Genomic DNA, 26,075 nt, shown 5'->3' on the forward strand with positions numbered 1-26,075 from the left:
AACCAGAGAGAAAGGCTACTTGAGAATTGGTGTGTGCGAATGTAAGCGAAACGAGACGTGCAATCTCATTGCCAAGGTGCTTGGTGCCTATTTCTATATTGCAACATTCTCAATTCCTCAAGAATCAAGCTTAATAGCACGATTCTTCCAGGGCCTAGATATGAATTTGGATAAGGCGATTGTAATAACTGCTAATGACTATGCACAAAATGGCAGGCGTTAAGCCGACTAGGTTGAACAGAGGCGGTGAACGCAAGTAGAATGTATTTGGGTGGTTTGGTGGATTGCTTGCTTGCTTGCTTGCTGGAGTGGGCAAGATATCAAACCAGAGACAGTGGTGGAGGAGTGATAGGTATTAAATAGCTCGCAACCCCAGAAAGTTCCGTGTTTAGTGTCGGCCGTCGTCTAAGGACCAAGTGGTTCAATTTTAAAATTAGTGGATAGTCGAAGTTTATTTTTTTTTTTCATGTATTTAACAGTGACTCCTGGTGATTGTTAACGGTATTGCGCCAATGAGTTGTCCCGATCAGGGAAATCAAAAGTAAGCGTAGGAGAAAAGTGACAGCAACTGTGCAGTGGCCTCAGTTGCTGGAGAGAACGTGTCTAAGACAGTTCTAGGCATTCCTATATCTGAAAGTACTGTTTGTTATCGATTATTCCGAAGATTTTACATTTTTTATTTTTAAAATGAAATTACTGGGTGCCATTATTCTGACTCTTCTCTTAGTGGAGTGTTGGGGAACGCGAGTACAGTCAAGTAAAAAAAAAAAGGGTGAGTTTTTTTCGGAGTGAAAAAATTATTTTTTGTGCGGATTGGAAATTTTTATTGTTTTATTTAAAGTAAGAGCTGGATATTTGTAGAAAGTAGATAAATTAGCGCGTTAATGATCGAGCACCTGTTCGAGATCCACGTGCGCCAATGTGAACCTACTTGACGGGCTTAACGGTACGGAAGAGTTAGATTTTTAATTTCTGGGCTTTGTAAAGGAGAATTTAAGTAGAATCGTTTCAGTTAGGCTAGGTTAGTGTAATTAAATGGAAAAGATCGGGTCATAAGACGACCTCGCACTCCTGGGCACGATCTCGATATGTCAGGGCATGTTTTCGTGGTCTAGATAGGGAGTTAATGTCAATGATGGTGGTATTTAAAGAGATTATTGGAGGAGTTTGCTTTCTGGGTTATGGGATGAAATTTAAGGTTGGAAAAGATTTTAAGGACATTTTTATACACTGAAAAACAAATTTAGAGCGCTAAAAAATTGAGTTTTCAAAAATTAACTTGATTCAAGAGAAAAATTCTTGAACCAAAAATATTATTTTGAAGAGGGGAATTGGCTTGAATTAAAACGAAAAATTCTTAAATCGAGTAAAATTTCTTTAAATTAAGATTATTAAGTTCTTCAAAATTATATACTTGATTCAAGATCATTTTTTTTCTGTGTAGAATTTGGAAGAGAAAAACTATGAATTTTTTGTAGAGCGGGAAATTATGGATGTGATTAGATGTTGATTTTGGGATAAAATTTTTTTTTCTTTGGAACTGCAGATTAGATTGTTTGTAAATTGTGTGTTGTGATTTTTTAGAAAGGGATTTTAATTAAAATGGGTGTAAATTTTGAAATATTGATCATAGGAAGTTTTTGTTAGACAAAAATTTGATTTTTTACGAATTTTGTTTGAAAATTTTTTTTTTTAAACTGATGGTTCAAAAGTTACAATCTGTTAAATAACTACATAATTTGTCCAAAATTGCTTTTTTTTTTATTGAGTTTGAAGGCTGTAATTAAAGAAGCTATATCTTCTAAAATATTGGTCCTAAAAAATTTTTATGGATATCAAAATTGTTTAAAATTTGATCTTCTACAAATTTTGTTTTAAATTTTTTTTTCTAAAATTGATAGTTCAAAAGTTACGATGCGTTAAATAACTACATAATTTTTCCAAAATAGCTCCTTTTTTTTATAGAGTTTAAAGTCTGTAATTAAAGAAATTGTTCCAAATTTGATTTTCTATACTCTAAGAAAAAAAAAATTTTTTGTCCAGAAAAAAATTTCTTAGCTTAAGAATCGTTAAAAAAAATTTTGGTTTTTTAACAAAACAATATCAATATCTATCATGATAATAAAATGTTGGCATTAATTTTGATAGATTAACAAATAAATAGGTTCACTTGAATTGAACAAAAAATACTTCGATTAATTCGATTAATTTTTGAGACAAGAAAATATATTCTTAAAAATTATTAAGAATATATATTGTGACAAGAAAATTTTCTCGAGAGTAGTACTTTTTTTTCTCAGTGTAAAATTAATAGTTTAAAAGTTACGGTCCGTTAAATAACTATCAAATTTTTCCAAAGTTGCTCCTTTTTTATAGAGTTTAAAATCTGCAAGTAAAAAAGCTATATCTTTTAAATTATTGGTCCTACAAAAATTTTTGAAGATATCAAAATTGTTCAAAATTTGAATTTCTACGAATTTTGTTAAGACTTTTTTTTCTAAAATTGATAGTTTAAAAGTTACGATCCGTTAAATAACTATCTAATTTTTTCAAAATTGCTCCTTTTTCATAGAATTTAAAGTCTATAATTAAAAAAGCTGTATCTTCCAAAATATTGGACTTCAAAAAATTTTTAAAGGTATCAAAATTGTTCAATATTCAATTTTCTATAATTTTTGTTCAAAACTTCTTCCTCTAAAATTGTTATTTCAAAAGTTAGAGCTCTTAAACAATTATCAAATCTAAAATCTAACATTTTTTCCAAATTTTTTTCTAGATTTACTTTTGAGCCTATAATCAAATCTGTCATAAAGTTAAAAATATTGATTTTTTTTTTAATTTTTATCAAGACTAATATTTTCAATATTGAATTCTTTACAATTTTTGTTTAAAACTTTTTATTCCAAAATTGATACTTCAAAAGTTAAATCCTTTGAACAACTATAACATTTTTTCCAAATTTTTTTCTAGATTTACTTTTGAGCCTATAATCAAATCTGTCATAAAGTTAAAAATATTGATTTTTTTTTTTAATTTTTACCAAGACTAATATTTTCAATATTGAATTCTTTACAATTTTTGTTAAAAAATTTTTATTCCAAAATTGATACTTCAAAAGTTAAATCCTTTGAACAACTATAAAATTTTTCCCAAAATTTTTTCTAAATTTAGTTTTGAACCTTTCACTAAATCATCCATAAAATTAAAAATATTGATTTTTTGCAAATTTTAACAGATCAATATTGTTCAAAATTTAATTTTCTACAACTTTTGTTCAAACCTTTTTTTTTTTCTTAAATTGATAGTTCAAAAATTACGATTCGTTAAATAACTATCTAATTTTTCCAAAATTGTTCCTTTTTTTTATAGAATTTGAATTCTATAATTAAAGAAGCTATATCTTTTAAAATATTAGACCTACAAAAAATTTTATAAAATCAAAATTGTTTAAATTTGATTTTTTATAACTTTTGATCAAAACTTTTTCATCTAAAATTGATAGTTCAAAAGTTAGAGCCTTTAAATAACTAAAAAATCTTTTCCAAAATTTTTTCTTAATTTACTTTTGAGCATTTGATTAAATATTAATTTTTTAAAAATTTTTACGAAATCCATTATTGTTCAAAATTGAATTCTCTACAACTTTTGTTCAAAAATTTATCTCTAAAACCATCCATTACATAATTAAAGCAGTTCCAAAATTACTAATACAAAATAAAAAAAATCGCAAAAAACTGTCAGTAATTGTAACTCTGAATAAAAAAAGGATTATCTCCCGTCTTAAATCAGAGCCTCATTATCCAAACAATAACAGGATCAAAGAATGACAGGAAATTCTTCTTCAACAATCGGAAGTTGTCTTGTCACATCAGAAAACTGTGGAGAAAACATCTAGGTATTTTCTCTTTGGATTGCTGCACAACTACAAGTTGCGTGTTCCTGAGAAAGATTTGCCAGTTTTACGACATTATATACATGTCCGCGTCTCTTTAGGGCGTCCCGCGGTCATTAAGAGCGAGAGAGACGGAATATTAACCGCGTATTAACGTATGAGTAGAAATCAGCTATCTTCCGGCTCTTAATGTCCCTCTAGCACTTTAAAACATTTATTACTCGGACTCCGTAGTGACCAAACAAAACCAGCAAGTCAACTTTCTTGAGGACTGCTTTAATAAACTAAACTCCAAATACATCTAAATGGATAAATAAATAAATAATACATATGAATAAATAAATAACAGCCTCGAACTTAAACTTATAGACATTACTGCACTTGACCAAATTTTAAGGTCAATCCCGATCCCGTTCCCGTTCCGGTAGATGTTTATTTCCACGAGACAAAAAAAATAACCCGAATTTCGATTTAATGTCTTAATTTATTTAATCTCGTCGTAAATCATTTTTTAATGCATTATTCAGAGATTTTTTATTTTATTTATGCGCTGATATTTACATTGATCATTAATCTTTTATTTAATGCCAAAAATTGTGATTATTTATGTAATTCGATAATTTTAAAGGAAGAAAACACTATTACTATTGACCTGGAATTTTTAGTTTCTAAAATGAATTTCGGTAGAAATTTAACTACTCGGGAAGTAATCAACGGATTGCAAGAATTTCTTCCGGGGTCGAAAGCATATTATATATTTAAGATCTCCACAAAATTTGAAATTATTCGGATGATTAGTTTTGAAGTTATCGCGAAAAAACGATCCGTACAGAAAGATTTGTGCGGATGTACGGAGTGAATATCTCGGAAACTAATCAAATAATTAGAAAAATTCTTTGAACAACCTTAATAGTAGCAAATAATGAACAGTTTTACAAAATTTGAAAACAATTGAACAATTGGTTCAAAAGTTATTGCAAAAAAGATTGTTAGACTATAATTTTACATGTTTGTAACTCGAAAGTAATCAACGGATTATAAAAATTTCTTCTAGGGTCTTAAGAGTATTATAAGCTTAAGATCTCTACAAAATTTGAAATAATTTAGACAGTTAGTTAGGAAGTTATCGCGAAAAAATGATCCGTACAGAAAAAATTGTGCGGATGTACGGAGTCAATATCTCGGAAACTAATCAAATAATTAAAAAAATTCTTTCAACAATCTCAATGGTAGTAAAAAACTAACAGTTTTACAAAATTTGAAAACAATTGAACAATTAGTTCAAAAGTTATTGCAAAAAAGATTTTTAGACTATAATTTTACATCTTTGTAAGTCGGAAAGTAGTCAACGGATTATAAAAATTTCTTCTAAGGTCTCAAGTGTATTTTAAGCTTAAGATCTCCATAAAATTAGAAATAATTTGAACAATTAGTTTAGAAGCTATCGCGAAAAAACGATCCGTACAGAAAGAATTGTGCGGATGTACGGAGCCAATATCTTGGGAACTAATCAAATAATTAAAAAAATTTTTTTAAAAACCTCAATAGTAGCAAAAAACTAACAGCCGTACAGAATTTGAAATCAATCTTACAATAAATTAAAAAGTAATTTATTTTACAAAAATTTCCATGACAGAAACTATAAACAAAATATAAAAATTTCTCTAGATTAACCAACGGTATAAAGTTCAATCCAACTAGTCCCAACACGGAAGATCAATGTTCGATTCCCGGCTCGAGCAAAACCAATAAATCACCGTAAGATTTCCGATTAACTAAACACCTAAATCTACTTTATTTATTTCCTTATTTTGTCGAATCATCGAGTATGAAAGTAACGTGAAATGTTTTAAATATCCTTAGCTGCGGCCGATAGCCATCGGAGTACGTGACACACGATATCTAATAGAGATAGAAAGAGCACAACGTGGTAACTGATGCAGAAACCGTGACACCGATTTTTATAGCAGACACACGCCATTAGATCTATCGAAAAACATTTACATTAGTTATTTACAATTAAATCTCATTCTTAATCTCCGAATAAATATCCGTTAATTTCGCAAACTAGCCCGCGGCAGAAACAATTTGCGTGTCTATAAAAAAAACTACTTTTACTTTTTTATCCGAAATTTCCTGCAAAAAATTAATTTATTAAACAAGTGTTTGCAGCAAAAACATCTTATTAAAACTAATAACAGGTATTTCGCGAAGTAACATAACAGTATTTATTTTATTACCGGATTATTACAATGGTCATAGTCATAGTGCAAATAATTGATATGATACGACAAAGTAGCGCAACATATGATACTTATTTATATATATTGTCTACTGTCTAGTTATCGAGTCCAGAAAAATAAAACAAATAAAATTTAATCTTACGAAAGTCTATCATAATATTGTTCTTAGAATTTATTATTGTACACGGAGAAAACAATTTATTTGAATTAAATGAGATTCGTTTAGTATAGAGAAATATCTCATTTAAATACCACCAATTAATAATTATTTGACACAATTAAATGAATTTATTTGAGAAAAAGATATGGTTTCAGGGTATTTATTTGAATGAAATAGTTATTGCTTTATAGAACAAATATTTCTTTAATACTTTAATAGTATATTGTGTGACTAGGGATGAAACAAAACGATTTCAGACCAGAGTGAAGTTGCCTGCCCGAGCGAAGCGAGGGCTGACATCACTCGGTCTGAAATCGTGTTTCATCCCGCGTCACACATTATATTTTTCTGCCCTCCGGCCGGAAAGTGGCAACTTTCTGGCCGCTGCGCTAAACAAAGTTGCCACATTCCGGCTACGTCGAGCAGAAAAATAGTATACACACCTTGGCCAGTAAATAAGAAAGCCTCAGATCACATGTTTGTCAACCTCGGCTTCGCCTCGGCCAACAATTACATGTGATCTGAGACTTTTCTTATTTTACTGGCCTAGGTATGTAATATACTATTTCATATAAGTTGCATTAAAAATGCTAGTTTCAATGTCTGGAGCCAACCAGAATTAGATAGTTTCAGACGAACAGCGAAAATACCATTTTATTATAAAACATAATAAAATAGAAAGTAATAGTTTATTTTTATCAAACATTATTCGTAAATTGACAAGTTTTCTTTTATCATTCTTATTTGTGCTTAATAACAGAATTATAATATGTCAGTACAGTTAACGGTTAGAATGACAATTATAAAGCTGCAACTTCACCTCGCGGACAGAAAATCGTCATTTTCTGTCCGCCGGGAAGAAATAATTGATTCCTGCCCGGCACAGTCGCATTGGTCTGAAATTGTCTAGTTTCGGTTGGCTCAACAGGCATTGAAACTCGCATTTTCAATGCAAGTTATATGAAAAATAATTTATTTCAGACAAATCAGATTTGTTAACTATAAACAAATGTGATTTTTGAATGTCGATAAAGAAATCATGCTCTGTAATATAGTAAATAATATCTGACATATTTTTAGGGTAATGAAAGCAAAGAGGATGAGTTTATTTAAATAATTTATATTGGGGTATCTTCTAATAAACTAAAATTATTAGATCCGAGTTGGATTTTGATAGTTTTTTTTTCATTATTAAATTCATCAAAAATTTATGTATATATACAAAATTACTCAATTATAACAGGCGACGATAAAGGTATTAAAATTACGATAACTCAAATAGCGACAGTCGCGACACAAACGTCTTATGATTTATTTCAAACGAGATTTGTTCACTATTAACAAATCTTATTTGAATGAAATAAATCGGTGAATTCAATCAATTAAACCAAAACAAAATAGTATTCGGTTGAAAGTAATCCAAATTTAAATCAAACAAATTTATTCCTATTAAATACATATTTTTAAGCTATTTTAAATAAATCTACGAATTTAAATGAAACAAACTGTTTTCTCAGTATGTACTTACTTCAATAAAATAGTTATTTGTTTATAGAACAAATATTTCTTTAATACTTTAAAATCATATATTTCAGTCAAATCAGATTTGTTAACTATAAACAAATGTGATTTTTGAATGTCGATAAAGAAATCATGCTCTGTAATATAGTAAATAATATCTGACATATTTTTAGGGTAATGAAAGCAAAGAGGATGAGTTTATTTAAATAATTTATATTGGGGTATCTTCTAATAAACTAAAATTATTAGATCCGAGTTGGATTTTGATAGTTTTTTTTTTATTATTAAATTCATCAAAAATTTATGTATACATACAAAGTTACTCAATTATAACAGGCGAGGATAAAGTTATTAAAATTACAATAATTCAAATAGCGAGAGTAGCGACACAAACGTCTTATGATTTATTTCAAACGAGATTTGTTATCTTATTCGAATGAAATAAATCGGCGAATTCAATCACTTAAACAAAAACAAAATAGTATTTGGTTGAAAGTAATCTAAATTTAAATCAAACAAATTTGTTCATATTAAATACGTATTTTTTAGTTATTTTAAATAAATCTACGAATTTAAATCAAACAAACTGTTTTCTCAGTAAAGAGTTCAAAAGTAACAGTCCTCCAAAGAACTATTATATAAATTTAAAAATTTCAATTATTTAATTTAATAAATTATTCAATTTTAGTTTTAATTTCTATAACAATTTTTTTTGGTTCAATAATAAATTGATTAATATATGCTTTTCAAAAATTTAATATTTCAGCTATTTCTAAAAATGGCTGTATTTTTCAAAATATTGTGTTTAGAAAAGAAAGCTTAAAACAAAATGAAATTTTCTAAAACTTTTTTTTAAACCTTTTAGTTCTCAAGTTACACCTATTTTAACAACTAAATATACTTTCCAAAAAAAAATTATTTTCAGACGACGACAAAACACTTTCTCCGCTTTAAAAACTCCCGCTCTTAACTTTCAAAACGTCTTTTTCAAATCAATCAAAAATAGTCCGTTTAATTTCCAATTTTCATTCTAAATTACAAAAAAAAAACTCTTAAATTTTCAACAATATATATGAAAAATAAATAAATAAATAAATAATAAATATTCCGTGTTAACAAAGTCTTAGATGACAGAAAATAAATAGCCGACACTCGAGAATGCGCTGTATAAAAAAAAGAAAAATAAAAATAGAGTGAGTTGAACCTTAACCGCAAACTGTGTCACCTTTCTCGGATAATGCAACATATTAATAACAACAAACAGAGTTTTATCGTATCAAACAACTTGCCCAGAAGCATTTCTACGTTGCGTGTACTTAGGCTGAGGTATAAAGGTATCCTTAGTCCGTAACAATAATAATAACATTAAATCTTGAGGCCTACATGCCTGTGATTATTGTTTATAGCCATAGTTACATTCTATATAACAGTATGTTGTGCAGAAACGCACGTAATGCAGAAATGTAGTAACAAGGAGATATATTGGCCCTCGGCCGATAGATAAATAATCTCCTGTCCTGAAAGTAAACTTATTGTATATCGGTGATACAATATATAATGTACAAAGGTGCCATACAGTATTCACGCGTCGGACAATGAAAAATGCTAAGAACAATATTATGATATTGTTTCGTAAGATTGAATTTTATTTGTTTTACTTTTTGGACTCGATAAGTAGACAGTAGACAATACACTAAGAAAACAGTTTGTTTAATTTAAATTCGTAGGTTTATTCAAAATAACTTAAAAATACGTTTTTAATATGAACAAATTTGTTAGATTTAAATTTGGATTATTTTCAACCGAATACTATTTTGTTTTGGTTTAATTGATTGAATTCACCGATTTATTTCATTCAAATAAGATTTGTTAATAGTGAACAAATCTCGTTTGAAATAAATCATAAGACGTTTGTGTCGCTACTCTCGCTATTTGAGTTATCGTAATTTTAATACCTTTATCGTTGCCTGTTATAATTGAGTAATTTTGTATGTATACATAAATTTTTGATGAATTTAATAATGGAAAAAAACTATCAAAATCCAACGGGTCTAATAATTTTAGTTTATTAGAAGATACCCCAATATAAATTATATAAATAAACTCATCCTCATTGCTTTCATTACCCTAAAAATATGTCAGATATTATTTACTATACTAGAATTCAAATTTGCGCGCGCAAGCGCGCGCCTCATATTTATTGTCATGATATATTTATGTGTCGTTTATGTATATTATATTCACTTTCAACCAATCAGAATGAGAATAAATATTTTCAACCAATCACATCACGAATAGATTGGTTTCACATACATTTCATCTCAATTTTATTATAGGACTAGAATTTGAATTTGCGCGCGCAAGCGCGCGCCTGACTGTAGCATTTGCATATATTTTCATGCTTATGATATATTCGACCAATCACGTTACGTATAGTTTGATGCCACATACATTTCATCTCAATTTTATATTAGGATTACAGAGCATGATTTCTTTATCGACATTCAAAAATCACATTTGTTTATAGTTAACAAATCTGATTTGACTGAATGAATGATTTTAAAGTATTAAAGAAATATTTGTTCTATAAACGAATAAGTATTTCATTGAAATAAATACACCCTGAGAAAACAGTTTGTTTGATTAAAATTCGTAGATTTATTCAAAATAACTTAAAAATACGTTTTTAATATGAACAAATTCGTTAGATTTAAATTTGGATTATTTTCAACTGAATATTATTTTGTTTCGGTTTATTTGATTGAATTCGCCAAATTATTTCATTCAAATAAGATTTGTTAATAGTTAATAAATCTTGTTTGAAATAAATCATAAGACGTTTGTGTCGCTACTCTCGCTATTTGAGTTATCGTAATTTTAATACCTTTATCGTTGCCTGTTATAATTGAGTAATTTTGTATATATACATAAATTTTTGATGAATTTAATAATGGAAAAAAAAACTATCAAAATCCAACTCGGATCTAATAATTTTAGTTTATTAGAAGATTCCCCAATATAAATTATATAAATAAACTCATCCTCATTGCTTTGATAACCCTAAAAATATGTCAGATATTATTTACTATATTACAGAGCATGATTTCTTTATCGACATTCAAAAATCACATTTGTTTATAGTTAACAAATCTGATTGGACTGAATGAATGATTTTAAAATATTAAAGAAATATTTGTTCTATGAACAAATAACTATTTCATTCAAATAAATATACTGAAACCATATCTTTGTCTCAAATAAATTCATTTAATTGTGTCAAATAAGTATTAATTGGTGGGATTTAATTAAGAGATTTCTTTATACTAAACGAGTCTCATTTGATTCAAATAAATTGTTTTCTCAGTGTTGGTTTTATAAAAAAAAAACCTTTTTAAAACAAAAGTTGTAGATCATTCAATTTTGCACAATTTTCATCTGAATCCTTTTTTTCTAAATTCAATAGTTCAAAAGTTACAGCCTTATATTTAATATAAGTATATTTCAATTTGTGAAAACAGAGTTAAGGTTGATTTTTAGCAATAATGGACACAATTATCTATAAATTTGATAATTAATCAGAAAAACATTATAATAAATAGTAGAAAATCAGTAAATTGATGAAAAATTGCTGGAAAAAAAAGTTTATTAAAAAATTTTGAACTTTCTAAGGACAGATATAAAAATAAGAGGTCACTTTCTCGATCAGTCGCAAATTCTTATTGCAGATAGATTTAAGCTGGCGTTAAAGCCATTTACGAGTAGTAAAGTTATGCGCGAACGGCAACGGCCCGTACTGAAATTACTCTCAGTTTGTTCTTGTTTACCGTGACTGATGATATTCCCGATTGTCACGGTTCCCGCGTTCACATCTTGTGAGGCGGATTAAGAGCTGAAAACAAAATAACATGTAAATTGTAAATATCAAATAAAATGATATTTAATTTTAAAAAGATCGACGACAACAATAACAGGAGCGTTTAGTTAAAAGTAAACAAAAATAATTAAAAAACATTCGATCCTGTTATTATGTCGCTTTATATCTTTATTATGAATGAAAAAGGAAATTTTACATCTCTTTCTTTCAGCTCCCTCGGTCAAGGTCGCAGCACACGCTTTCGTTTTAAAAATAAATAAACCGTTTTAATTTATCATATAATTTAAGCCCGACCGTTTTTTTAATAATCGTCCTAAAAATTTAATCACCGGCTCAAATACAATTTCACGATATAGTTTCGTTAAATAGTTCATTTGTTATTTATATTTATATTCATTATTTATTTTTTTTTTTAACTTTCTTTCGAAGCAAAAAAAATTCAGTCAGGAAATTAAATTATATTTTTCGGTTATTATTGAACGTTAATTAATTGTATAGAGGCCATTGGAAAGCTAATTTTTAATTTTAAAGATTTAGGGATTTTAAGGCGACCCAAGTACCTTCCTAGTGTAAAAAATGGCTATAAAAAATTAATACGTAGAAATACTTTTGTTATGCATCTTAAAATTAATTTTTAAATTAATTAATAACATTTTTGAGGAAATTTCCGACAAATTTACTCATTAAATAATTATTAACATTTAATTGACCAATAAAAAAATATAGCACTCTGAATTACCGGTATACACTTGACAACACCGCAAGAGTTCCCTAACCTTCAAATTTATTTATGTTTACTGTCTAACTAAAATGACTTAGATCTTCTAGCATTTAAAAAACCGCGGTTACTTATGCGCCGAGTAACTGCGCAAGCGGTGTTGCCAAGTCAAATACAAGAATTTAAAGAACGCAAGTTCCGAGTGATTTTTCATAAAAAATATAAAATATCTCCGTCATACGTTCGGAAAGATACTTTTTTATTGTTTTAATCGAAATCTTATTATTTTTTCAATCAAATTCAATGAAAATAAAATTTTTTTTAAATCGTTAATTGCATTAAATTCTTAACCAAATACACGGCTGGTGGAATCTCTATTTACCTACATGTAAAAATTACAATTTTCAAACTTAATTATTTGATTAAATATCCCGGAATTCTACTGTTTTTTAATTTTTAATTTCCCGCTAAGAAAATCGAAGATTTTCAAAAATCGGGAAGTTATTGTTTTCACCCCGTTTTGCAAAAATCGAGTTTTCATCAAATCTCGACGTTTGAAGGTCACAAGAAGCTTCCCTGACTATCCCCGCGAGGTTGTCACGGTGTCTGTATGTATGTGTGTGTGTGTGTGTGTGTGTGTGTGTGTGTGTGTGTGTGTGTGTGTGTGTGTGTGTGTGTGAAAGTATGTGAACCGCTTATAACTTTTGAACGGCTTGACCGATTTTATCGCGGTTGGTGCCATTCGAAAGGGCTTGACCAAACTTAGATTTTGAAAACTATTTGGACCGATTCAAATCAATAGATTTTGAGAAATCTTAAAAAAACTGAAAAAAAATTTTTTTCAAATGTGGTTTTTTTGGAATAACTTTTAAACGGCTTAAAGGTTCAATTCCAAAAACTAATCAGCTCTTAACCTCAAAAAACCACGTCGATCGCCACCAGTCCGGTCAAAATCGGTTGATTCGTTCGAGAGATATCGTGAACGAAAGAAAACCGAAAAAAGTGTTTTTTCGGAATAACTCCAAAATTCCTAGCGCGATCAATTCAAAATTTGAGATTCTTTGTGGGGCTTGAAAAACTGCGTCAAATGCTTCTAACCGCGTAGAAATCGGTTTATTCATTCAAAAGTTATTGCGGTTTAAAAATTCAAGAAATAGTGTCTTATCAAATCTCTATCAGACTTTTGAGCTCGAAGTGCTTTAAAGCATAGAAAAGCAATCTCTTTGAGCTCGGAGAGCTCAAAATAACCCATAAATTGTATTTTTAAGCTCGAAGAGCTCAAAAACGGCATTGGTGCAATTTTAAGCGCCTAAGTATGGAATTAGCGGGAAGTTGCAGGGATGGCCTTCAGGGTCAACCGTTTTCCTAATTTTTTTATTAATTATTAGGCTACGTAGAATTAAATTTACAAATTTTCAGGAAGTTTTAAAAATTAGACTACTTCGCGTGGATATCCTTGAAATCGGCGTATTTTTTTTGCTTTTGATTTAAAAAAAAAAAAGTTTATGGTACAAAATTTGGAGGAAATTTTACTTTGAACAATTTTTAAAGAAAGAAATTTTATGGAAAGAATTAAATTTTGAGAGATACAGTAAATTTAAATGGTTTAAAATTTTAGAAAAGTACACATAGTAGTTTAATAAGTTGTCATTTTTAAACTTGAGATCTTAGAAAAAAATTGTTTCTAATGTTAACTCAAATTCTCAATTTATAAAAAACATATATAGTTTTTCAATAAGCGGTAATTTTTGAAATTATCATTTTACAAAAAAATTTTTCAACTAAAACTTGTAGAAAATTAAATTTCCAACAAAATTGATTTCTATGAAAATTTTTGTACAGTCATTAGTTTTAAACCAAAAAAAAAAGTTTTTCTCAAAAAGTTTAACTTTACAAAAATTTTATAGAAGTAGCAGCCGATCAAACAGCAGCCTCCTCATTCTGGAGCCCTGCAATAAAGACAGGTAACATCTTCAGCCAAGATGACAACTCAAACTTCTTCTCCGCCGGGCACGGATTGGTGCAAACCCACCCAATATCCAGCACCTTCCAAAGCGGGTTCGGTGGAATCGACGATTTGGGAACCCGTGGGGCCACCGTACGACCGCCTCGGACGCGCCCTCTGGACTACAGCGAGCGCGCAACCGCGGAACTGCGCAGGAACCCTTCCTTGTCAGCTCCTGACGAATGCGCACGTGCCTGTCGCGAGGGAGAGCCACCCCGAATCTGCTACTACCACTTCACGCTAGAGTACTATTCAGTTCTGGGAGCTGCCTGTCAAGTCTGCACTCCAAACGCGACCAACACCGTCTGGAGTCACTGTCAGTGTGTTTTGGCTGATGGAGTCGAACGAGGAATTCTCACGGCCAACCGGATGATTCCTGGACCCAGTATACAGGTAGAGTTCTCGATATTTTTAGAAATGTTCTTACTAATCATGCTAAAAATATTGCGCAAGTAGTGCAGAAAGCAGTTCTTTGTTCCTAGAACAATATTTTTAACAAGATTAGTAAGTAAAATTATTTCGTACTAAAAACATTGCCTTGTTCAGAAAAAATTACTTTGCGCACTATTTATGCAAATATTTATCAAGTAAAGTATAAGAGCAGTTATAATGATCATTATTAATTATCATTAATTAATTATCAATTTTTTAAGTTCAAATAGTATGAAATATTTATTGTGATTATGAATTATGGATATTATAAGTGCAATCTTAATTGAAAAATATTTAAAGACTATATATCTAATGTTTCATTTATCTTACTCATAAATTTCAATGTTTGTAACATGGGTCGCAAAGGAACTTACTAACCACGTTAAAAACATTGTGCAAGTAGTGTAAAAAGTAATTTTTCGTTCCAAGAACAATATTTTTAATAATATTAGTAAGTAAAGTTAATATCCATCTTAAAAACATTATTTCTCGAATAAAAAATTACCTTGCGCACTATTGATGTGAAAATTCAACAAGTAAAATATGATAGTAATGGATTTAATGATTATTAAATTAACAATCAATTTCAAAGTCATAAAAAATGCGAAATATTTATTGTAATAATAAATTATGGATATTAGAGGTTCGATTTTAATTGAAAAATATTTAAAGACCACATAATTACCATTTCATTTATCTTACTCATAAATTTTGATGTTTTTAGCATGGATCCTAGCGGTACTTATTAATCATGCTAAAAACATTGTGCAAGTAGTACAGAAAGCAATTTTTTGTTCCTAGAACAATATTTTTAGCAAGATTAGTAAGTGAAGTTAAAATTCGTGTTAAAAACATTGCCCCTAAAATAAAAAATTACTTTGCACACTATTTAAGACCATATAACTACTGTTCCATTTATCTTACTCATAAATTTTGATGTTTTTAGCATGGATCCTAGCGGTACTTATTAATCATGCTAAAAACATTGTGCAAGTAGTACAGAAAGCAATTTTTTGTTCCTAGAACAATATTTTTAGCAAGATTAGTAAGTGAAGTTAAAATTCGTGTTAAAAACATTGCCCCTAAAATAAAAAATTACTTTGCACACTATTTAAGACCATATAATTACTGTTCCATTTATCTTACTCATAAATTTTGATGTTTTTAGCATGGATCCTAGCGATACTTATTAATCATGCTAAAAACATTGTGCAAGTAGTACAGAAAGCAATTTTTTGTTCCTAGAACAATATTTTTAGCAAGATTAGTAAGTAAAGTTAAAATTCGTGTTAAAAACATTGCCCCTAAAATAAAAAATTACTTTGCACACTATTTAAGACCATATAACTACTGTTCCATTTATCTTACTCATAAATTTTGATGTTTTTAGCATGGATCCTAGCGGTACTTATTAATCATGCTAAAAACATTGTGCAAGTAGTACAGAAAGCAATTTTTTGTTCCTAGAACAATATTTTTAGCAAGATTAGTAAGTGAAGTTAAAATTCGTGTTAAAAACATTGCCCCTTAAATAAAAAATTACTTTGCACACTATTTAAGACCATATAATTACTGTTCCATTTATCTTACTCATAAATTTTGATGTTTTTAGCATGGATCCTAGCGATACTTATTAATCATGCTAAAAACATTGTGCAAGTAGTACAGAAAGCAATTTTTTGTTCCTAGAACAATATTTTTAGCAAGATTAGTAAGTGAAGTTAAAATTCGTGTTAAAAACATTGCCCCTAAAATAAAAAATTACTTTGCACACTATTTAAGACCATATAACTACTGTTCCATTTATCTTACTCATAAATTTTGATGTTTTTAGCATGGATCCTAGCGGTACTTATTAATCATGCTAAAAACATTGTGCAAGTAGTACAGAAAGTAATTTTTTGTATTTTTGGAAAATGTTTTTAGCAAGATTAGTAAGTCAACTTATGACCCGTGCTAAAAACATTGCCCTGTACAAAAAAAATTACTTTGCGCACTAGTTACGTTCATATTTATCAAGTATTTTTTAATTGCAACTAATTAACTAATTAAAAAAAAAATATACTTAGATTTATATTAAATTATCCAAAAAGTGAATTATTTCACCATAAATTTTCATTTTTTAAATTGTTTCTTCTCCATTCTAGGTCTGCGAAGGAGACAAAGTAGTAGTTGACGTAGAAAATCACATGCAGGGAATGGAAGCAACTATCCACTGGCACGGAGTCTGGCAGCGTGGAAGCCAGTACTACGACGGAGTTCCTTACGTGACCCAGTGTCCCATCCAGGAAGGAAACACTTTCCGGTACCAATGGACGGCAGGAAACGCAGGAACCCACTTCTGGCACGCCCACACTGGACTCCAGAAGATTGACGGTCTCTATGGAAGCGTCATTGTCCGTCAACCACCCAGCAAGGACCCCAACAGCAACTTGTACGACTACGACTTGACCACCCACGTGGTTCTCATCAGTGACTGGATGCACGAGGACGCTGCCGAAAGGTTCCCCGGAAGATTGGCAGTCAACACTGGCCAGGACCCCGAAACCGTTTTGATCAACGGAAAGGGCCAGTTCAGGGACCCCAACACTGGATTCATGACCAACACGCCTCTAGAAGTATTCACTGTTACTCCTGGACGCAGGTACAGGTTCCGATTGATCAACTCCTTCGGAAGTGTTTGTCCAGCTCAGATCACCTTCCAAGGTCATGAACTCACTTTGATTGCTACTGATGGTGAACCTGTTCAACCAGTGCAGGTAAGAATTATTGATAATTTACTAAATTACAACTTACTTGTATTGATTATTTATTGTAACTTACAATTAGCAATTTGTTGACATGTTTGGTAATGATTAATGACAATACAGTGACAAAATTAATGCATTAATTACTCATTTCAATTATTTACTGGATTTAAACTTTTATTGATTATTGATTTCAATTATTTAGTAAATTGGCTTTTTTATTAAACAGTACTGTCAATATTTAAAAGGTTGACACTCATATTAATCATTGTTCTTAATTATTTACTGTGTTAACACTTCTATTGATCATTAATATCAATAATTGACTGTACTGATCTTTATTGTCAATTTTTAGTATGTTGACACTTTTATTGACCATTATTGTCAATTATTCACTGCATTGACACTTATTTTGACCTTAATTGTCAATTATTAACACGTTTATTGACCTTAATTATCAATTATTAACACGTTTATTGACCTTTATTGTCAATTATTAACTACAATAACACTTTTATCGATCTTAACTGTCAATTACTTACTGCATTACCTTATCAGTGATAATTAATGTCAATTATTGACTGCATTGACACTTATTTTGACCTTAATTGTCAATTATTAACACGTTTATTGACCTTAACTATCAATTATTAACATGTTTATTGACCTTTATTGTCAATTATTAACTGCATTAACACTTTTATCGACCTTAACTGTCAATTATTTACTGCATTACCTTATTAGTGATAATTAATGTCAATTATTGACTGCATTGACACTTATATTGACCTTAATTATCAATTATTAACTGCATTGACACTTTTAGTGATCATTAGGGCCAGGACTTTCGCAGTTGTTTAAATGAGTATTCATATGTTTAACCTAAAATTTGAATAAAGAAAAAACGCCAACTTCCTGGCCCTAGTGATCATTAATATCAATTATTGACTGTATTGACACTTTTAGTGCCCTGTTAAGTTAATTTTTAGTATATTGACACTTTTATAAACCTTTATTGTCAATTATTAACTTCATTTACACTTATATCGACCTTAATTGTCAACTATTTAGTGCATTTACCTTATTAGTGATCATTAATTGTCAATTACTTACTGTATTAACACTTATATTGACCTTAATTGTCAACTACTTAGTGCGTTGACCCTATTAGTGACCTTTTTAATCAATTATTGACTACATTAATTTTACTATTGAAATTAATTATCAATTAATGATTGCATTGACACTTATATTGACCTTATTTGTCAATTTTTCATATATTGAAACTTGCATCAACCTTTATTGTCAATTATTAACTGCATTGACACTTGCATCGACCTTTTTTTTGTAAGTTATTGACTGCATCGACACTTATATTGACCTTTCATGCCAATTTTTAGTATATTGACACTTGCATTTATCATTAATATCAATTATTGACTGCATCGACCTTTATAATGACCTTAATTGTCAATTATTTACTGCATTGATATTTTTAGCAACCTTTTTAGTCAATTATTGACTAATTTGGCTCTTTTATTAACCTTTATTGTCAATTGTTAACTGCATTGATGCTTGCAGCGGCCTTTTTTGTTAATTATTGACTGCATTGAAACTTATATTTACCTTTAATGCCAATTTTTAGTATATTGACACTAGCATTGATCATTAATGTCAATTATTAACTGCATTGACACTTATATTGCTTATTATTGACCTTTACGTCAATTTCATGTTACATTGACATTTCTGATGACCATAACTATCAATTTTTCACTGTATTAACCTTCCCAGTGAAAATTAAAATCAATTATTCACTCCATTAACATTTTCAATAACAATTAATTTCAATTCTTGCCTGCATTGACATTCTCAATCATTAATTACAAATTTCCACCAAAAAACTTTCTATATTGTAACGTCCACGTTTTCCAAAATTATATATATATATTTAATTTGTCCCCGGCTCGAAATTTGCTCGCCGGAGTCCAGGGTCATAAACGGGGATCGCCGACCCCAAGGATCGAGAGGATAGCCTCCAGCTCGATCCCTCCTACTCGACTATGATCACCTGCCGCACCCTGACAGAAGGTCGGAGTACGGGGAGTCCGTAATACCCTTAAGAGATGAGCTCCACTTACCTTGGTACAGTCGTACTCTGGGTAACTTGAGTTCCTTAGCGTTTTTCCCTTCTGGATAGCCTCCATAGGGAAAATCGTCTCAGTGGTACTGGATGCCTTTTCCGCGATAAATTTAGGCGTTTATCATTTTTCCCCTAACTCTCTTGTAACGAACCGGAAGGGTCGTTTTAGACACCTGTCCGGTGTCCTCGAACTAGCATTAAAAAATAATTATTTATTATTTTAATCGTAATTTCCTTCGTTTTCTATCCATTCGTCTCGCCAAATTCTAAGTTTTTATTTTCGAAACTCAATTCTTTATTATTTTAATCGTAATTTCCTTCATTTTCTATCCATTCGTTTCGTCAAATTCACAATTCTTTATTATTTTAATCGCAATTTCTTTCATTATATATCCATTCGTCGCTTTCCCATACTAAATCTTGTTCGGAACTTAGAATAATTTTCCCAGTCTTTTAATTTCTTTTACAATTAATTCGCTCGGCTTCGTAATAATTTCTCACACGCTTAATTTCTTAATTTAATCATACCTTCGGTAACAATAATATAAAATTATTAACTAAATAAATACAATAATTAAATAATAATCGCCGCACTAATACAATAATTGTTTCTATTAATTTTTAAGTAATTAATAAAAAATAAACTCAAATACTCAAATACAAAAAGTAAAATCTGGGTCATAATATTTAAAGAACCTCTTTAACAATTTTCTCAAAAATCAACCCAATTTCTCTCCAGGTCAACACAATTATCTCCTTCTCTGGAGAGCGTTACGATTTCGTAATCAACGCAGACCAACCAGTCGGCGCTTACTGGATCCAGCTCCGTGGATTAGGAGAGTGTGGAATAAAACGAGCTCAGCAGTTAGGAGTGCTCAGATACGCGAGAGGACCTTACCAACCAGCCAGCCAGCCACCAACATACGACCTTGGTCTTCCTCAAGGAGTAGTTCTGAACCCGCTTGACGCTATCTGCAATATGCCGCGTGACGACGCCGTGTGTGTCAACCAACTTAAGAACGCTAAGCCAATTGACGAAGGAATCTTGCAAGCCAGACCCGACGTCAAGATCTTCCTGCCCTTCAGGTTCTTGTTCTACAGACCTGAAGAAGTCTTCCAGCCCAACACCTACAACAGGTTCTTGGTAGCTCCCACAGGTGACCATGTAATCTCGCTGGTCGACGAAATTTCCTTCACTTTTCCTCCAGCACCTCCACTGTCGCAAATTGATGACATCCCACCAGAACAATTTTGTAACGGAGACAACAGACCCGCTGATTGTGGAGCTAACTGCATGTGCACGCACAAGGTTGATATTCCTCACAACGCCATCGTAGAAGTCGTCCTGGTTGATGAAGTCCAGCAGCCTAATCTCTCGCATCCGTTCCATCTTCACGGATACGCTTTCAATATTGTGGGAATGGGAAGGTCGCCTGACAAGAATGTCAAGAAGATCAACTTGAAACACGCGCTGGATCTTGATAGACGTGGGCTTCTTCACAGAGAGTTTAACTTGCCGCCTTCTAAGGATACTATTGCTGTGCCGAACAATGGATATGTTGTCTTCAGATTCCGAGCTGATAATCCTGGTTTGTATTTTTGGTTCTTTGCGGTTTGGGTTGTGCACTTTTGATAGTTTAATTTTTTTGGGAGTGATCTTGTAGGAATGTTTTAAATGATTTGAGTTACTGTTTTTATCTTTGGAACTATTTGGGGTAGTTCAATTACTTTAAAGAGTTCTAAAGGTTCTAAATGATTATTTAAAATTCTTAGAACAAGATAAAATCTTGTTCTTGGAACTTATCTTGTTCTTAGAACAAGATAAGTTCCAAAGGTTCCAAATGATTATTTAAAATTCTTAGAACAAGATAAAATCTTGTTCTTGGAACTTGTTCTTGTTCTTGGAACTTGTTCTTGTTCTTGGAACTTGTTCTTGTTCTTGGAACTTGTTCTTGTTCCTGGAACTTGTTCTTGTTCCTGAAACTTTCTCTTATTCCTGGAACTTGTTCTTCTTCTTGTTCTTGTAATCATTGTAACATTTAAAATGATTTAAATTCTCAATTTTCCACTAATTCAAAGAGCTCAATAACTTCAAATTCTCGAACAATTTGAGAATTTTAATTCTCTATAATGTTCCAAAGATTTAGTTACTTCGAATTCCTAGAACAAGATAGGTTCTTGGAATTTGTTCTTGTTCTTGGAACTTATCTTGTTCTTGGAACTTATCTTTTTTTTAGAACAAGATGTTCTAAGGTTCTAAACAATTACTTAAAATTCTTAAAACAATTCGAGAATTTTAATTCTTTATAATGTTCCAAATATTTAAATTGTTCGATAACTCCGAATTAATAAGAATATTATCAAATAACTCAAATTTTTGGAATAATTTAAAGTAATCTTACTTGAATCTTACTAGATCATTGAAAATAATTGAAATTATAGTCTTTCTATCAATTCAAATAGTTCGATTACTTCGATTTATTCTCAAGATTCAAGTAGTTTGATTTCTTCTAATTTTCGGAAGAATTTACAGTAATCGAACTAATTGTCCCCTTATAAAAATTCGAAGTAATCAAACCAATTTAATCATTGGAACATTTAAAAGAATTTAAATTCTCAATTTTCCACTAATTCAAATAGTTCAATAACTTCAAATTCTTGGAACAATTTTAGAATTTTAATTCTTTATAATGTTCCAAAGATTTAATTACTTCGAATTCTTAGAACAATTTAAAGTAATTGAACCATTTGAATCTTAAGAATAATTCGAAGTAATTAAAAAACTTGAATCTTTAGAACATTAAAAAGAATTGAAATTCTTAGCGTTCTACAAATTCAAACGATAACTTCAAAGTCTTAGAACAATTTGAGAATTCAATAATATTTCAAAGATTCAATTATTTCAAATTCATAGAACAATTTAAAGTGATTGAACCACTTGAATCTTTGGAACATTTGAAAGAATTGAAATTCTTGACTTTCTACTTATTTAAATAGTTCAATTACTTCAAATTCTTGGAACAATTTAAAAATTTCAATTTTTTACAATGTTCCAAAGATTCAGTTATTTCAAATTTTCAGAACAATTTAACGTAATTGAACTAATCAAATTCATAAAAAAATTCAAACAATTAAAAAGACTTGAAATTCTCGACGTTCTACAAATTCTAACGATTACTTAAAATTCTAGGAACAATTTGAGAATTTAAATTCTTTATATTGTTCTAAAGATTCAATTATTTCAAATTCTAAGACCAATTTAAAGTAATTGAACTAATTGAATTCATAAAACAATTAAAACAATTAAAAATAATTGTAGTTCTCGACGTTCTACGAATTCAAACGATTACTTAAAATTCTTAGAACAATTTGAGAATTTAAATTCTTTATATTGTTCCAAAGATTCAATTATTTCAAATTTTTAGAACAATTTAAAGTAATTAAACTACTCTAATTCGTAAAACAATTCAAACAATTAAAAAGAATTGTAATTCTCGACGTTCTACGAATTCAAACAATTACTCAAAATTCTTAGAACAATTTGAGAATTTAAATTCTTTATATTGTTCCAAAGATTCAATTATTTCAAATTTTTAGAACAATTTAAAGTAATTAAACTACTCTAATTCGTAAAACAATTCAAACAATTAAAAAGAATTGTAATTCTCGACGTTCTACGAATTCAAACAATTATTTAATATTCTTAGAATAATTTGAAAATTTAAATTCTTTATATTGTTCCAAAGATTCAATTATTTCAAATTTTTAGAACAATTTAAAGTAATTAAACTACTCTAATTCGTAAAACAATTCAAACAATTAAAAAGAATTGTAATTCTCGACGTTCTACGAATTCAAACAATTATTTAATATTCTTAGAATAATTTGAAAATTTAAATTCTTTATATTGTTCCAAAGATTCAATTATTTCAAATTTTTAGAACAATTTAAAGTAATTAAACTACTCTAATTCGTAAAACAATTAAAACAATTAAAAAGAATTGTAATTCACGACGTTCTACGAATTCAAACAATTACTCAAAATTCTTAGAACAATTTGAGAATTTAAAGTAATTAAACTACTCTAATTCGTAAAACAATTAAAACAATTAAAAAGAATTGTAATTCACGACGTTCTACGAATTCAAACAATTACTCAAAATTCTTAGAACAATTTGAGAATTTAAATTCTTTATATTGTTCCAAAGATTCAATTATTTCAAATTTTTAGAACAATTTAAAGTAATTAAACTACTCTAATTCGTAAAACAATTCAAACAATTAAAAAGAATTGTAATTATCGACGTTCTACGAATTCAAACAATTATTTAATATTCTTAGAATAATTTGAAAATTTAAATTCTTTATATTGTTCCAAAGATTCAATTAATTCAAATTTTTAGAACAATTTAAAGTAATTAAACTACTCTAATTCGTAAAACAATTCAAACAATTAAAAAGAATTGTAATTCTCGACGTTCTACGAATTCAAACAATTACTCAAAATTCTTAGAACAATTTGAGAATTTAAATTCTTTATATTGTTCCAAAGATTCAATTATTTCAAAAATTCTTAGAACAATTTAAAGTAATTGAACTACTCTATCCTTTTTAATTCGACAAGAATATTAAATTAAATCTAACTATTAAAATTCCAAAATTGAAAATTCTCCAAATATTCTAATTTTTATAAATTTTTTCTCTGAATTGGATTAAATTTAAACATTTTACAATAAAAAATCACCAAATATCTACAATTACCCCCAAATTTAAACATAACCATCAAAAGTGTGCAATTCTTAACATCTTAACCTCCAATTAAAACTAAACTAACCTAAAAATTTGTTCCAAAAACAGGATACTGGCTCTTCCACTGTCACTTCTTGTTCCACATCGTGATCGGGATGAACCTGGTGCTTCATGTGGGTACCCACGCAGATTTACCACCAGTACCACCAAACTTCCCGACTTGCGGTGACCACTTACCACCGATAACGCCGCCACTCGCACTGGATAATCCCTTCCATTGAGGATCTGTAACTTTAAATAGGAAATACTTTTGTAAAATAGTTTAATCGTCTAGCGGAAGATGTCCAAGTCCAATAAGTACGTTCGTCCCTCAAGTCCACGATGGGATTTACAAATGCGGATTATTTATTAACGGTCTAGGTTTTTTCGAGTTAGCTTCTTTAACTTCGAAAAACAAAAAAGACCGATATTATTCTAACACTGTGTAATTCTGTAAATAATCTAGGCGTAATTACTGTGTATACATTATGCATACATTATTATTAAATGCAGAGTAGTAGGAAATTTATATGATTATAATAATTTTATTTTTAATGTTTTTTTTTTTTTTTTATATATATATATATACATAGTTTTAATTACTAACAGAGTGTTAAATAATTGAGTGCGCGTGATGTGTGTATTCAATTGTGTAAAATTTACAACGCAATAGAGTATCGATTTTTTAATCCAATTTATTAATTAATGTTAATTAAATACTATTGCTATTATTCATTTTAACCTGCTACTCTCGACTGTCATTCATTTTGTTCTCGATTGAGAATTATTTTTTAATAATAAAGTTGTTTTTTTAAAATATATATTTTTTATTAATTTTTATTCCCGTTTTTTTAGATTATGGTTTATTATGGGGCATTCCATTTGAAATGGAAAAATGACAAAAATTTTTAAATTTCACTAATTCATTCTAATTTAGTCTTAATTATTAAAAGTTTATAATTTACTTTGTAAAAAAAAATTTTTTTGATCAATAAGAAAATCGATTATTCTCTCCTAGTAACTTTTCAGCCGTACTAACTTGTATCCGGGTCAAATGTTGTTTTAATAATTTTAACAATAAATTCATTTTATATTTGTTACTAATTAACATATTTATTATTATAGTTTTAAGAACAAATTTTGTTTATGTTCGTTATTAATTAACACCTAAGTTTATCAAGATCGTGTTGTCAGCATGCTCAATCCTTTATTTGTGTTTTTTAATTAGTTTTTTTAAATTATCCTATTCTAAGGTTGAAATAATATAAAAGTCTTTTTAATAAACAACTTGATGTAGACATTTTGTACTTGTCCCACCAGTCACAAATGCCTGTCCCACCAGTCACAATAAAACAAATTTTGAACTTCCCGCTAAGAAAATCGAAGATTTTCAAAAATCGGGAAGTTATTGTTTTTACCCCGTTTTGCAAAAATCGAGTTTTCATCAGATCTTGACGTTTGAAGGTCACAGGAAGCTTCCCTGACTATCCCCGCGAGGTTGTCACGGTGTTTGTATGTGTGTGTGTGTGTGTGTGTGTGTGTGTGTGTGTGT

The 26,075-nt window shown here is 29.5% G+C and overlaps 1 protein-coding gene and 1 long non-coding RNA gene across 2 annotated transcripts; one reads left to right on the forward strand and one right to left on the reverse strand.

The window, feature by feature from the left end:
- The first annotated feature begins 403 nt into the window (after window positions 1-403).
- LOC123265591 (laccase-5-like) lies at window positions 404-25,342 on the forward strand. Its single transcript, XM_044729376.1, has 5 exons — window positions 404-772; window positions 14,316-14,806; window positions 16,993-17,604; window positions 20,475-21,324; window positions 24,593-25,342. Exons 1-5 carry the CDS (start codon window positions 688-690, stop codon window positions 24,763-24,765), a joined length of 2,211 nt encoding a protein of 736 aa, XP_044585311.1. The 5' UTR covers window positions 404-687; the 3' UTR covers window positions 24,766-25,342.
- On the reverse strand, window positions 15,139-20,566 carry LOC123265607. Its single transcript, XR_006509617.1, has 3 exons — window positions 20,441-20,566; window positions 20,023-20,028; window positions 15,139-15,154 (listed from the first exon to the last, which is right to left on the reverse strand). It is a non-coding gene; the product is annotated as an uncharacterized LOC123265607 (long non-coding RNA).
- Window positions 25,343-26,075: the final 733 nt, after the last annotated feature.

This window comes from Cotesia glomerata, linkage group LG5 (genome assembly GCF_020080835.1).
Source record: "Cotesia glomerata isolate CgM1 linkage group LG5, MPM_Cglom_v2.3, whole genome shotgun sequence".
NCBI lineage: Eukaryota > Metazoa > Arthropoda > Insecta > Hymenoptera > Braconidae > Cotesia > Cotesia glomerata.